General features: G+C 42.5%; 1 protein-coding gene across 1 annotated transcript in view; it reads left to right on the forward strand.

The window, feature by feature from the left end:
• The window catches only part of smarca5 (SWI/SNF related, matrix associated, actin dependent regulator of chromatin, subfamily a, member 5), a 62,664-nt gene extending 51,816 nt beyond the window's left edge, over nucleotides 1-10,848 (forward strand). Inside the window, exons 21-24 of the mRNA XM_028802728.2 lie at nucleotides 1,231-1,349; nucleotides 2,795-3,007; nucleotides 10,129-10,236; nucleotides 10,429-10,848. Of these exons, the coding sequence (XP_028658561.1) occupies nucleotides 1,231-1,349; nucleotides 2,795-3,007; nucleotides 10,129-10,236; nucleotides 10,429-10,494 (506 nt within the window). The 3' untranslated portion in view covers nucleotides 10,495-10,848. The remainder of the gene's footprint in view (nucleotides 1-1,230; nucleotides 1,350-2,794; nucleotides 3,008-10,128; nucleotides 10,237-10,428) is intronic.
• The last annotated feature ends 4,935 nt before the right edge of the window (nucleotides 10,849-15,783 follow it).

Raw genomic sequence — 15,783 nt, forward strand, 5'->3', positions numbered from 1 at the left:
CAGAGAACATCTGCTGACTGTCAAGTGTGTTGCTAAGGTTGCTCATAGAATAGCAGTGCCATCTGCTGAGCATCCGCTTTGGGAAACTGAATGCACGTGTGACAAAGACTGATAAGTGCCTGCTGAAAACTGACCTGGACTCCTATCCTCATAGGATCACTATGATTGCAAAATACAGTATTAGATTAGGTAAACTTTATTATCCCCAAGTGAAAATTTTAGATACAAACTACACGCTGATTGCACAAAAGAACTCCAAATGCGACGTCTCAGGAGTGTCAAACCAAACGTGGGAGGCGTTCCTTTGATGAACGGTAAGCCTGTATATTGAGCCACTGAGCAGCTGGCTAATCCTATGGCCCATTAACGTTCTACACATACTCCACAATACAGAATGTAACACAACAATGGAGAAATGTATGCCAAGAAATGACGAGACCATCAAATATTTGCAACTTCTGGCCATATGTGAGCGTTGCTATTGCCTCCCTACACCAAAGTTTGGCATTCTGAAAACAAGAATGTGTGGTCAAAAAGGAAATGCTCATCTTGCTCCAAATGAAGCAACTTTGAGGACTGTTTCCTAGTTAATGTTAAAAATAAGTGATAAAGTTCAAATTTGTGTTGCCCAGTTTAGCACTATGCAACAAGGAGAGTGATTATCATAACCATTAAGGAACTAATTGAAATTATTTGTGTAAAGCCGGTATTGCATAGTGGTGAAATAGCTGTGACTTGGGCCTTAGGGTTTAGTCTCTGCCTGTTTGGTATTGGGTATATTTTTAAATAAATGTGCCCTGCCAGCAGGTCTCTTGTGTTGTGTGAGATGCTGGCAGACCATGCTCGGTAAGTCGTTTTAGGGATTGGATCTTCTTCTTTCGGCAGCTCCCGTTAGGGGTCGCCACAGCGGATCATCTTCTTCCATACCTTTCTGTCCTCATCTTGTTCTGTTACACCCATCACCTGCATGTCCACTCTCACCACATCCATAATCCTTCTCTTAGGCCTTCCTCTTTTGCTCTTGCCTGGATAGATAGGTGAATATTTCTTTACAAAACTAAATTAAGGCATGTTTGATATCAAACCAGAAGTGTTTTTTAAGCACAGGAAATGGATAAATTATTTTTTCTGTTTTTGGATTCACAATTCTAAAATGTGGAGTTTTGTTGTTTTTGTCCCATCGGTGAGTTTTATTCGTTCTGAACTTGTAAAACTGTGTTCCTTTTGTAGCGGTTTTCTGGGAAAGATGTAATGAACTCCAGGATATTGAGAAGATAATGGCACAGATTGAAAGAGGGGAAGCTCGAATCCAAAGGCGAATCAGCATTAAAAAGGCACTTGACACAAAGGTGACAACTTTTATTTATTTTTGTCTTTTTTAACACTTGCATCATTAAAAATCTCACTGATAAGTCAATAAGAGTCGTGTTGTATATTCTCAAAAGCACTGCTAGTTTGAAAAATAACTTAAAACCTAAGGGGGAACTGATTAGTAAGTCTTCATTTGAGACTCTCTATGATCCGTATATTGACTATTAGGATTTTTTCCCCACCTGGAGGCTGGAATAGATGACCGCCATGACTGCGATGCGATGACTGCATTTGGATGTTGTGGACCGCCGTATTAAAGAATGAGATTGTTTTGAGATTGTGAGAGTCCTGATATTTTATTTGATGCTTAATAATGTCTACTTATATAGCACACTTAAAACAACTTAGGAATGCTGTGGCCAAAGTGCTTTACAATAATAGAATAAAAGAAAAACAAACAAATAACAAATAGAAATAAAATAATAGAAGTGATATATAATCACAATGAGGAAACCATCAGTATTACTAAAGGTCACGGAATGCAAGTGAATAGAAAGGAGTCTTTAATCTAGTTTTAAACAGTTCAATTGTAGACGACTCCTTTATGTGATGAGGTAAAGAGTTCCACAGGCGAGGAGCAGCAGCTGCAAAAGCCCTGTCCCCCTTGGTTTTAATTTTGGTATATGGGACAACAAGAGACAACTGACCAGAAGATCTAAGCACTCTAGATGGCTGATGTAAAACACACAATTCAGATAAATAGGCAGGAGCAAGCCCATGTAAAGATTTAAAAACTAGCAACAAGATTTTAAAATCAATTTGAAAAACTGACAGGCAGCCAGTGTAAAGAAACTAAAATAGGAGAAACAGAGTCCTACTTTCTTGCCCCAACCAGAAAGAGAGTGGCAGCATTCGGGACCAACTCTAACCTGCCTATCAGGGATTTGCTAATCCCAGAATACAGTGAGTTGCTTTTATTTTTCTCGATGCGAGAAAAATAAAAGCATGAGTAGCTTTCTCAAAATTTCTAGAAGATAAAAATGGCTTGATCTTACCTAATAGAAGAAGCTGGGAAAAGCAACTCTTGACTACAGAATTTACTTGTTTCTCAAAAGAGAGGTTACTGTCAAAGATAACATCAAGATTGCGGACGTGAGGTTTGCAAAAGACAGAGAGAGAGCGCCAAGAAGTCCAAGACCAATTTGGGCTTTAGCTGATGGACCCACTATAAGCACCTCCGTTTTATTTTGATTCACATCAAGAAAATTATTAGCCATCCAGGATCTTAGTTCAGAAAGACAGTTTTGGAGTTGATTTATTGCAGAGTTGTAGACAGGAATATAAACCTGTGTATCAAACGTATAGCAGTGAAAAGAAATGTTAAATTTCCTAAAAATAGCTCCAATAGGATGAAGGTATATAGAGAATAATACACCTCATTTTTTCATTCCAGTAATATATTTTATTTTTATTTTTCTTTTAGATTGGCCGATACAAGGCCCCATTCCACCAACTGAGAATATCCTATGGCACTAACAAAGGAAAAAATTACACAGAGGAAGAGGACAGATTCTTAATATGCATGCTTCACAAGCTGGGCTTTGATAAAGAGAGCGTTTATGATGAGTTGAGGCAGTGCATTCGAAATTCGCCACAATTCAGATTTGACTGGTTCCTCAAGTCCAGGACAGCAATGGTAAGTATGATATTCTTCATACTAAAGCCAAATAGCCAGCATCTATAGTTTGGGTTTGGCCAGTAGTATTCATTTACACTAGCGGTTTATCACTTGATCAGATCACCTATGATGTGCACCTAACATGAAATATACCAATAAAATCTCTTGGCTTCTTAATGAGAGGGGTAGGAAGAAATATCAAAATCCGCTATATAACTGAGCTCTTGTCCGTCTTTCTTTGTCCATATTGTACCCAGGGCACTTCAACTGGCAGGCTGCTAACTGACAGGATCTTTTATTTTCATGTAAAATAAAAAACGTAAACATTAAAATTATACAAAGTTATTGTCTGTCTGTATACCTGCATTGTTATCACTCTTTAATATTGTTCTTTATCAGTATGCTGCTGCTTGAGTATGGGAATTTCCCCTTGGGAGTAATAAAGTATCTATCTATCTATCTATTATATAGCGCCTTTCACTCCATCTATCTATTATATAATGTTTTTCTCTCTCTCACTCCCTTTTAATTAACCCAGTTCAGCACCAGCAGAAAATCAAACAAGTTGTCCTTTGTGCCCCTTTGGAACTGTAGCTAGTAGGTCATGTTGCAGTTCACACTACTGTTTGGATGATACAGTTCGATACAATGAGATTTTAAGCAATAAAAAAATTCCACAGCATAAGGCTATCTTTCTTTTTGAATTGATTTTTGAGCAGACAGCAGTAATAAGTTGCCATCCACCAACCCCTGAGGTAGTTTAGCTGATAGCCTACAGTCTGCAGTATATTTAGCAGTAAATGCATGACACGCACACTCTTGCATATATTGTTATGCATAGTTGATTTAAAACAATCGCTCGCCAGCTTCGGGGTGAGTTCCTTAACTCCACTTAGCTAGCAAACGAGAGAACAATTGAATTCAACTTGGTTTGATATTTAAAACTAGCCAACCCGAGGCGTAGCATACGCCGCATAATTATATATTGATGGGTGACCACTTCCTGAACGACACAGTTGTCCAAACAGAAGTGAAAATAAAATCAAGCGTGGTGAATTCTTTAACTGCATTCTCTGCCTTGTAGCGCAGTGGTAGTGTTGCCGCTTTACAGTAAGACTGTGGAAGATTTGGGGTTCGCTTCCCGGTTCCTCCCTGTGTGGATAGCGCTTTGAATACTGAAAACACCGGTATATCAATGTAATGAAGTATTAATATTCTTATATTATCTGCGACAAACAAAACTGTTTTACACGGTGCATACCAACCCGCGGCGTAGTATATGCCACATAATCACAACGCTTTTTAAATGTTTTTTAAGCAGAGAGAAAAAAAATGAACATTTGCAAAATCCGTAACACTGCGTTCAGTAAGTACAATGCACACGTGTTTACTTTGTCAGCCACTTTTTGCCAGCCATCTTTTCAGGTTTGGACTGGTTTTGCAGTGTTACCGCTTGTGCATATTAAATCTTGCACAAAAAATGCGTCTGTTCTTTCATCATTTTGTTGCAGCCTATCAAAGACTTGCCGCCCCCAACTCCTCACCTGAGTCGCTGTTGTCTGTGCACCTCTGAGCCACGTTGTCCTTTCATTGTTCTTTGCAGTTCCGGCTGCTATTCTATATATAATCCAAGTCACCCGACCATGGTAGTAGGAGGGGGGTGGGGTGCGTACACAGGGCAGGGACGTATTCAGAGGGAGCGTATGACCCACACTCAGTGGGTGTTCCTCGTTCGTGGGGAACAGTTGCAAGCCCCGGTGCCCATTACGAATGGGGTTTAACGGCTTACCCACGCCTGTCGGCGCCGGGTAGACACGTGTTCATCCATTCAGTGTAGCGCGCGTGTAGTATCAGACATCACATAACTGTTAATGCTCAATCTCACGTGGCTGAAAGCCACTTGTTCCTCTAAGAAGTTGGACGCCTACCGCTTGGCGATTGCGTAACTATTAAGCAGGAGGGAGTCTCATTCATTTTCAGAATTAACCAGACTAACCAGACTTGCATGGCCGTACTTAGTTGGTGGAGCCATCTAACACCATGCACAGAATCGAGTAAGAGCTATGAATCTGTCAATCTTCTCTGTGTCCAGGCAGGGTGAGGTTTCCCGTGTTGAGTCAAATTAAGCAAGATTTGTGTGTGGTGAGTTGTTGCATCCGGGCACATGAGCAGGCACTGTGAATGCCTTGAGAGCGTGGGTGGACGCGTGCAGGGGAAAATGAGTATCTATATATCTTCTTAGATATAGACAGCGTCTGATAGTTGTGATGGTTTTACACTCCAGTACATTGTGGTGAACACTGGTAACAGTCAGGCGGGCAGGCGTATTAAAGTTGGTGCTCTTAGAGTTGGTGGGCATGTCTCTCTCTAGTGGTTCGAGTTCTTGGGCGGTGCTCAGTCGTTTGTATTCCACGGTCGGACGACTTGGTGGATTATATATGGAAATGCAGCTAAAACAGAAAAGAATAATGAAAAGTCAACGTCTCTCAGTGGTGCATGTGTACTGTAGCAAAGATGAAAGTGAGTTGTTTCGTCCGGGCACATGAGCAGGCGCCGTGAATGCCTTGAGAGCGTGGGTAGACGCGCGCTCGAGTTGGTGGGCTGGGCTTTGTGAGTTGACTGCTTTCAAAACGGTGCGTGCTTTCATGGGTGTCTTGCTTGCTCTGGCGGCGGCTTAGTGAATTATATATATTGATACACAGCCTCTTTTTAGATGGTCCTGCAGCGTCCACCCTCGTTCTCGAAGCATACACACCGCCTGGTCATGGGCGGGGAAATGTCTTCCGTGTTCCTGCAGGACCATGTAAGAAGACGCATGTTTGTCGCAGATGCGAATTGCTGTATGTAGCGTTTAAAACAGTTTGCGATGGTGCACGCGGTCGTGCGTCGTAACCGAAAAGTCAACGTGGCTCAGAGGTCAATGTGTACTGTTGCACAGACGAACATAAATGACAGCGTTTTTTCTGAGGCGGCGCGTCCCAGTTGGTGGGCGTGGCTTTGCGAGTTGTCGTCATATCCAATGGTCTTAGAGTTGGTGGGCGTGGCTCCTTCCTACTTGTCGGCGGCTTCGTGAATCCACGCCCCTTCCTGCGTGCTTTCAAGGGTGTCTTGTTTTGGTGTGCGTGCTTTCATGGGTGTCTTCCCCTTCTGGCGGCGACTTTGTGAATTATATATATATATATATATATAATATATAGATATAGATATAGATATATATAGATATATATATATATATATATATATATAGATAGTGTTACCTAGGTCTTGATGAGTTTGAGTCCAGATATTCTCTTAAGTGTATGCCACATTGAAAAGATTGCAATTCAGATTGTGGATCGTGCTACGATTTTTTGGAAAGATCATCCGCCCCTAATTTGACTAATCAAGTTTTCAATTTTATGCAGGATTCATTAACTCTTTGGCAAGCTATTTGGAAAGGGGTTGCGAGCGACGTGTTGGAGACCCCTGCGTTTAGCAGTTTTGCGTTTCCACACACACTTTACAGCACTGACACACCGTCCTCGTCCAATCTGCAACTCTCTCCCCATATCGTAATTCACTGAGAACCCAAAATGTTCTCGCATATCTGATTTAAAAGAAGCAGGCGGCTCTCCCAGCTCAGCTGTGGTGTTTACACTCACCATAGTGTGACCAGTTTCATGAGATGCCAGCCAGCTTGTGGCTAAACTTCATAAAGGCTTATAGTTTAAGGTTTCCGTGTGGAACTTGCGATTGTAATTTTTGGTTCTGTGTTACGTTAATCAGTCTTTGCACATTCACCCCATGTTCTCTGTATGACTTCATGGCTGTTCAGTACGAATATGTGTACTGTTACAGCCCTAGCAGCTAAACGAGGAACAGTCAATCAGCACTCTGTTATGCTAGTAATTAATAAAAGGACAGAGTTTAAACTGTGTTTGCATAATAACCAATAACAGCAAATATAAGCAATGCAAAGAATTATACAACCAGGGTGGGTTCATGGATCACTGAACTGTTCTTGTATTTAAATATCAAACCTGGTGGCACAGTGCTAAGTCCTTCTGAGTTTAAAGCATTTCATGTTGTATTACAAGACTACAAAAATTTCAAGAACTGGCCATTCAGCCCAACAAAAACTTACCAGTCTCATCCACTTAAATCCTCCAAAATGAAATCGAGTTTTGAACAACCCCAAAGTCCTATCTGCCTACCACACTACTTGGTCACTTATTAGTCATAGTGGACTCTAAGCTCTCGACTTCCCGACAGTGTTCAGAAGCCATTAAGAAAGCTAACAGAATGTCAGGTTATATAGTGCCTTGATGTGTGGAGTACAAGTCACAGGAGGTTCTGCTCAAGCTTTATAACACACTGGTGAGGCCTCATCTTGAGTACTGTGTGCAGTTTTGGTCTCCAGGCTTCAAAAAGGACATAACAGCACTAGAAAAGGTCCAGAGAAGAGCATGAAGAAAGATGGAAAAGAGCTGAGCCTTTACAGTTTAACCAAAAGAAGATTAAGAGGTGACATGATTGAAGTGTTCAAAATTATGAAGTGAATTAGTCCAGTGGATCGAGACTGTTATTTTAAAATGAGTTCATCAAGAACACGGGGACATAGTTGGAAACTTAAGGGTAAATTTCACACAAATATTAGGAAGTTTTTCTTTACACAAAGAACTATAGACACTTGGAATAAGCTACCAAGTAGTGTGGCAGACAGTAAGACGTTGGGGACTTTCAAAACTCGACTTGATGATGTTTGTTTTTTTTTTTTTTTTTTATTATTATTATTTGGAAGAAATAAGTGGATAGGACTGGCGAGCTTTGTTGGGCTGAATGGCCTGTTCTCGTCCAGAGTGTTCTAATGTTCTAATTACAAGTGTCTGTGGTGCTCTGTGTGAGGGAAAACTTCCCAGTGTTTGGCTGAAATTTACAACTAAGTTTCCTACCGTGTTCTTTTATGAACTCTTTTTAAAGAAACTGCTTTTATAGTTGAGACATAAAGAAGTGAAACACCTACCCACCTAATTTCATGGGGCACAAGTAATTCTTTAAAGCAGCACATGTGGTGAATGAATGTTTTATTTTGTCCCTTTTCCTGTTAAAGGACACTTGAATTGCCCCTCGTTTGCACCTTTTTGACTGTCCTTATGGACATCACTTTCTATGACCCAGACTGTGTGGATTTTCAGGCCAGAGCCTTCATCGGGTTTCTTTGCCGAAGTGTGCAGGCAGTGTCCATTCTGAATTGGGCTTTTTATCTAACTCCCAGTTTTTGATTAGTTTCCAAACCTTTCTGCTCACATGTTTTCACTTTGTTGTGGTGGGTTATGGGGTGTAGGTTGATGGGCAAAAATGGCAATTTTTTTCCCCCATTAAAGTTAAATCCACAAGAAGGGGTCAGAAGACTTTGCCAACCCACTGTATTATTTTTACCGACTTGACTGCTATCATCAGTGAGAAGTTTAAATCCAGTGGACCAAAATGTTGCTTCCAGCAGATTGAAGTGACTACGCACAACTAAGAGGGAGACGTTTCTAGAGTCGTGTTGGCCTCTGAACAGAGTGCAGTGAAATTCTTAGTTGTTTAGATATATGGCGTCTTAATTTGTCCCCAAGATGGAATTAGGACTTTGCAAAAGTAGAAATAGAACTAGCAAGGGGGACTCCCCAAACGCACACGAGACCTTCTGGCTTAATAATAAATTTAATAAATCTTTACATTTTATATAGTAATTTTTTTTTTTCTCACTACTCAAAGTGCTTAGTGAATGGGGAGCCACGTCAGCCACCACTAATGTGTAGCATCCACTTGGATGATGTAATAGCAGCCATTTTTGCGCCAGTATGCTTGCAGCACATGAGCTATTAGGCGGTAAAGTGGTGACAGATAATTAACCAATTAGAGAATGGGGATGATTAGGTGGCCAGAATGATTAGGCCATGGAGGGCAATTTAACCAGGACATCGGGATACACCCTGCTCTTTTTACGGAGGATGTCCAGGGATCTTTAATGACCAGAGTGTCAGAACCCCAGTTTTTACATCACATCGGAAGGACAGCCCCATTTTTACAGTACCACTGCACTGGGGCAATAGGATCCACACACAAACCACAGGGTAAGCACCCCCCCTTGCTGGCGTCACCAACACCTCTTCCAGCAACAACCCAAGCTTTTCGTGGCTGGTCTTCCATTCTAATACTAGCCGGGCCCACACACGCTTAGCTTCAGGTGGGTGACCTCTTCTGAAGTGCGGGTGGTATGGCTGCTCATAATAGAGATGCTGCTGTCTTAACAATGGGCTCTTAAGGATCCAATGAGGGTCTGATCAACCCAGTCATGCAACAGCTTTACATTTACATGATTTGAATGTGCTGTGCAACGTGCAATATGTCGCCACTCTTTGTAACCTGCTGTGGAAAGCAGCTCGGACACAGACAGGTAGACATGTTTAAGCACCCAACACACATTTATTTACACTGCTAATATTTACGATAGTGACACATAGAACCCCAAAACTCCCCCAAAGTCCAGGCTTCACAATGCGTCTTTCTCTTCAGGCCGCCTGCTTTCCTCTCCTCCCGAGCTCCGTCCTTCTCCGCTCCCGACTCAAGCCATCGAATGGAGGGAGGTGGCCCCTTTTATAATCACCCAGATGTGCTCCAGGTGCCTCCCGACAATCTTCCACCGGCACTCTCCAGTGTGGCAGAAGTACTGGCTGCGCACCTGGAAGCACTCCGGGTGTCCCTGGTCGCCTCCCCAACCAGCACTTCTGGGTGTGGCGGAACTGCTGAGGACCAGGACTCTCCAGGCATTGGGGTGCTCCCTGGCGGTGACCACGGGCCCCTATAGGGTTGAGCTTCCAAGCTCAGTTCCCGTGGTCTCCAAAGCCACCAGGGCAGTCGCCCCCTCGTGGTCTGGAGGAGGCGTAATCCCTCCTCCTGTCCTCCTGAGTATTCCAGCTGGGTACCACCCCTAGCCACTCGCCATACTGCATAAACTCCTAGTGAAATGGGTCATGGGTCTTGGACTTTATAGTTCCTAAAACCACCCAAAGCCAAAGAGCCATTTTGATGCCTTCACACTGCCCCATGAACCATAATGAATGTGCTTTTGTGTCCTGCACTTTTTGATCGTATTTCTCAATATAATTTAGGAGCTGCAGAGACGCTGCAACACCTTAATCACCCTTATTGAGAGGGAGAACATGGAGCTGGAAGAGAAGGAGAAAGCAGAGAAGAAGAAACGAGGACCAAGACCTTCTGTGAGTTTTTCTCTAACCGTTTTGCTTTCTTTTTTCACTTTACAAACCAGTCTGCCAAGTGTCCAGGGTCTTTGCAGATATAACTGTGTGCCTGTTTTTGGGCCCTTTGTGACAGTTTATATTTTAAGATGCTTCACTTCTTCTTTTTTTGGTCTGTTGTTGATCTTTCTCTTTCTGTCTTTCTCTGAAAAGATTCAGAAACGCAAATCAGATGGGAACCCAGATGGCCGCGGAAGGAAGAAAAAGTTGAAGCTGTGAGGCCGACCTTTTCTACTTCCCCTAGACGTTCCACAGTAGTTTGTCTCGTCTTCTCTTACGGGTTGTAATGTACTGTATAAACTAAACTAGCAGTTTCAACTCATAATTTGCATCTGTGTACTGTACTAGGAGAGTAGGCCTTTAATTCAGGTAAAACTTATTCTTGGTGATTTACAAAATACTACAGCTGTGCTGAACAACTTCTTTTTTTTTTTTTTTTTTTTTTTTAATGTTTCATTTGTTTTTTTGTTTTTTGTTTTTTTTTATCATTTAACACTTCAGGTAATAAATTTTATTTATGTCTTGTTACTCAAGAATTTACTTTTTATAAATAAATCCTGCCTGAACCAGAAACTGCTGGGTCCTTTTTGCTAAATGTGCTCAGGGCAGTATCCAGCAGGGGGCGCACACTCCCTGGGAAGTGGGTTCATTAGAGATTGCGGCGTGTTACTTAACCAGAATCTGTACAGATATAAATAAAAGGCGATACAGCGGTTGTATTATGTTATGCCAAAGAAAAATACACTTCTGTTTAATGTCGGCTTACACCGCAGATACAAACTCAAAAGGACACTCTTGACAAAGCCGGATACTGGAGTTGGGGTCCCAAGAAGTAGGGTTCGTGAACTTCAGCAGTGCGGAAGGCAATTTCAGTACTTTGAGTCCATCCGTCCGTAGATGAGTTTCATATTCAGGGCAATTGTCAGAGCTTTTATACTTTCTCTACGGTTGAAGGTTCCCAAAGGACGAGTGTGCAGGCCCCAATCATGGGTACAATCTATGCTGGCATAGCATGAATAGAAATCGCGCAAACCATAAGCTGAGTGTTCAACCACTCGGCACACTTGCTCTTCTTTAGTAGCCTGCGGGAGTCGTTCCCACTTGTCTCTTTGTCACATTGCTTACATAGTTTGGATAGTTTCTGCTGTTTTATTTTGAATAAAATCAGAGAAACTTCACAGTTCATGGTGACATTCTTTTGATGTACCTTTGGCTATAAGTTGTTTTGCTTTAATCTTTACACACAACCTGAGGGTCTCTTGAGCATCACGGACCCCGTTTGTACTGTGTGAAGTGTACCCTCGTTGAAAAAGCAGCTGTTTTTTTTTTCTTCCTGTGGTCCTATAAGGTGGAGTAACAATCAGAACTGGAAAAGCCTGTGCTGAGGTACCGTAATGGAGATTCCATCTAATAGTTGAACCTTGTATCCATAGGAAGCTGTGTTTGTTAGCCCCATGGAAGGAGCTGAGAGAAGATCATTCATTGTACATACTGTAGACAGATACTTCTATTAATCCCAAGAGGAAATTCACAAATGCCACGTCAGAGCCACACTAGGAATGAACTATGAACTGAGGGTCCCAAAAGCACTTTCAGAAATGCCTGCTAGAGGGGGAAATCCCATCCAAAATCCCGGCTAGACCTAAAAAGGCCCTCCTAGACTCTTTAGAAAAAGATTTACTCTTCACAAAAATTGCTTTATAGCACTGAGAAGCTCCAAAGAGTACAAAAGGCATAGAATGCCTCTTAAGGGCAATTCGAGAAGAAAACAAAGTCCCAGGACAGAATCCAAAGAGGGGTCAAAAGAACAAAGCAGAAGGTCCAAAAAATCCAATAATATCAAAAAATAAAAAGCACAGCCAAACTCTGCCTCGCCAACTCCAAGGCGCATTTACAATGAAACCACCTGGAACTGTGGGAGACCCTTCAGGCAGAGAGGGTAGTGATTGACAGGTACCCAATTGATCGTGATTGGTAGGAGGGGGTGCCCACAAAACACATGGAACATAACGCAAGCAAATGGTTAACAAAAGTAAAATTCTCAAAGAACAAAAAGGGCATAAAACAAGAGTTTGAACCCTGACTGAGCTACAACAACCACAAACAAATCCCCACAGTTTCCTACTTGGCTTGTATTGGAGAGGGGTTCTCTATATAATGTGACCCCCCAATGGTGAAAGTTGACTGGGATGAACGCAGCGGTTGGCTCAGGTGGTATCCTGTCCCGCCCTTCATCAGCTTGTGATGCTCATGGAGTGTGCAGATGTTTGAAGGGTGGAAGTTCCAGGAGGGCAGCAATACAAAAATGCTCAGGAGCTATGGGGGCTCAATTATGTCCAGAATTAGGTGTTTGGGGTGGGGCATTTCAAAATGCTGGGGTGTCCACACTTTTTTGTAACTTTTAAGATAATGTTGGCCTACTGTTTGAGGACAATGTTTTTTTTTTTTTTTGTTTTTTTTTAATAAATAAATGTCTACGTTTCTTGTGGTTGGTGGAGCCCAAGAAATGTTTGCTACTGGGTTTATAAAGCACAAAACTGGGGGGGGGGGGGGGGGGTTAGTGAGGAATGCATAACAGAAACTGTGAACACCGAAACAGTGAGGGTAAGTGGCAGTGAAAATGCAAAAACATGCAGGTCACATGACATTCTAATCTCTGCCTCGGCCTGGATAAACGGGCCATTGTTGGAGATCTTCTGTACTTGTAGATGATGTTCTGCAGGTAGAGAGGTTGATTTCCAGTTATTTGGAGATCTTGGTACAGTGCATCTGGAAAGTATTCCCAGCTCATCACTTTCTCCACATTTTGTTATTTTACAGCCTTATTCTAAAATGGATTAAATTCATTTTTTTCCTCAGAATTCTGCACACAACACCCCATAATGACAACGTGAAAAAAGTTTACTTGAGGTTTTTGCAAATTTATTAAAAATAAAAAAAAAGGAGAAATCCCATGTCCATAAGTATTCACAGCCTTTGCTCAATACTTTGTCGATGCCCCTTTGGCAGCAATTACAGCCTCAAGTCTTTTTAAATATGATGCCACAAGCTTGGCACACCTATCCTTGGCCAGTTTCGCCCATTCCTCTTTGCAGCACCTCTCAAGCTCCATCAGGTTGGATGGGAAGCGTCGGTGCACAGCCATTTTAAGATCTCTCCAGAGATGTTCAATCAGATTCAAGTCTGGGCTCTGGCTGGGCCACTCAAGGACATTCACAGAGTTGTCCTGAAGCCACTCCTTTGATATCTTGGCTGTGTGCTTAGGGTCGTTGTCCTGCTGAAAGATGAACCGTCGCCCCAGTCTGAGGTCAAGAGCGCTCTGGAGCAGGTTTTCATCCAGGATGTCTCTGTACATTGCTGCAGTCATCTTTCTCTTTATCCTGACTAGTCTCCCATCCCCACAGCATGATGCTGCCACCACCATGCTTCACTGTAGGGATGGTATTGGCCTGGTGATGAGCGGTGCCTGGTTTCCTCCAAACGTGACGCCTGGCATTCACACCAAAGAGTTCAATCTTTGTCTCATCAGACCAGAGAATTTTCTTTCTCATGGTCTGAGAGTCCTTCAGGTGCCTTTTGGCAAACTCCAGGTGGGCTGCCATGTGCCTTTTACTAAGGAGTGGCTTCCGTCTGGCCACTCTACCATACAGGCCTGATTGGTGGATTGCTGCAGAGATGGTTGTCCTTCTGGAAGGTTCTCCTCTCTCCACAGAGGACCTTTGGAGCTCTGACAGAGTGACCATCGGGTTCTTGGTCACCTCCCTGACTAAGGCCCTTCTCCCCCGATTGCGCAGTTTAGATGGCCGGCCAGCTCTAGGAAGAGTCCTGGTGGTTTTGAACTTCTTCCACTTACGGATGATGGAGGCCACTGTGCTCATTGGGACCTTCAAAGCAGCAGAAATTTTTCTGTAACCTTCCCCAGATTTGTGCCTTGAGACAATCCTGTCTCGGAGGTCTACAGACAATTCCTTTGACTTCATGCTTGGTTTGTGCTCTGACATGAACTGTCAACTGTGGGACCTTCTATAGACAGGTGTGTGCCTTTCCAAATCATGTCCAGTCAACTGAATTGACCACAGGTGGACTCCAATGAAGCTGCAGAAACATCTCAAGGATGATCAGGGGAAACAGGATGCACCTGAGCTCAATTTGGAGCTTCACGGCAAAGGCTGTGAATACTTATGTACATGTGCTTTCTTAATTTTTTTATTTTTAATAAATTTGCAAAAACCTCAAACTTTTGTCACGTTGTCATTATGGGGTGTTGTGTGTAGAATTCTGAGGAAAAAAATGAATTTAATCCATTTTGGAATAAGGCTGTAACATAACAAAATGTGGGAAAAGTGATGTGCTGGGAATCCCTTCCCAGATCCCCTTGGAGTCTAGAACTTTCTTCAGTCTCTGCCTCTTGAGAGCGCTCACTTCAAACCAAACTCCATATGCCTGAGGTTTAAAGAAGAGGATGGCATCAGACGAGATCCTCTGTGGCACTGTGGAGGGAGGCAGGTGTCGACATGAGTCGACTCATACGGGTGAAGGCAGATTTTGACATCCAGGTTAGAGGACAGTAATTAGTTGTATACATCGGCAAAACGTGCCGTTATGTTTCAGCTTGACACCCTTTGCTAGAAGTGAAGTTAGCTTCTTTGATTTGACTTTGATTCCCTTCTCTTGCACGAGTAATGAAGAACAAACTGCTAAAATGGCATCCACATCTGACTCCGTGGACTGTGTTTACTGCTGAATCGGACTCTGACTTGTCGCACTCTGATTTGTTTGATGTGAGTGATCTGGGGGGTATTTTTCGTACTTCGCTTAAATCATCAGAGATCAGATGCCTCCTCTTGGATGAGTTAATGCCGATGAAACTCATCTGGGATAAGTTGGTTTTTCAAATGCAGCCGTGTAGTAGATTAGTCGAGCTGGATCTAATCATCCGAGATGAATGTTCGCGCCCGCGCTGAGTGAAAAGCCCATATATATTGAGTCTAGAAAACATGATCAGCATGTAACAAAATGAAAGAACGGGAGCCATTTTTTTTTTTTTTTCACACAAGCTGTGTGTAGGTGTGTGTTAGTTAGCTAGTTAGTTACTCGAAGGATTTCAAGATTTAATATGCACAAGCGGTAACACTGCAAAAGCAGACCAAACCAGAAAAGACGGCTGACAAAAAGTGGCCGACAAATTAAACGCGTGTGCATTGTACTTACTGAAAGCAGTGTTTCATTTCCTATGTGTCAGATTAATTATTATTTAATATGTCATAATTCCAGATCAAACGTGAGCACAAGGAGAACATGGGAACAGGTTAAAGTGAAGTACAAGAATATACGTCAAACTGGTAAATATTGGTATATAGCTATTTAAAGAATTGTTGACATAAAGAATCATATATAATGTAAAGAACATTAATTTTAAAGCTAATAAGAAGGCAGACAAGCAAAAAACAGGTGGAGGTCCACGCGGTCCAGACCTAATCCCTGCAGAAGAGTTGGCTCTCCAGCAAA

The sequence above is a fragment of the Erpetoichthys calabaricus genome, chromosome 5 (genome assembly GCF_900747795.2).
Source record: "Erpetoichthys calabaricus chromosome 5, fErpCal1.3, whole genome shotgun sequence".
Taxonomy (NCBI): Eukaryota; Metazoa; Chordata; class Cladistia; order Polypteriformes; family Polypteridae; genus Erpetoichthys; species Erpetoichthys calabaricus.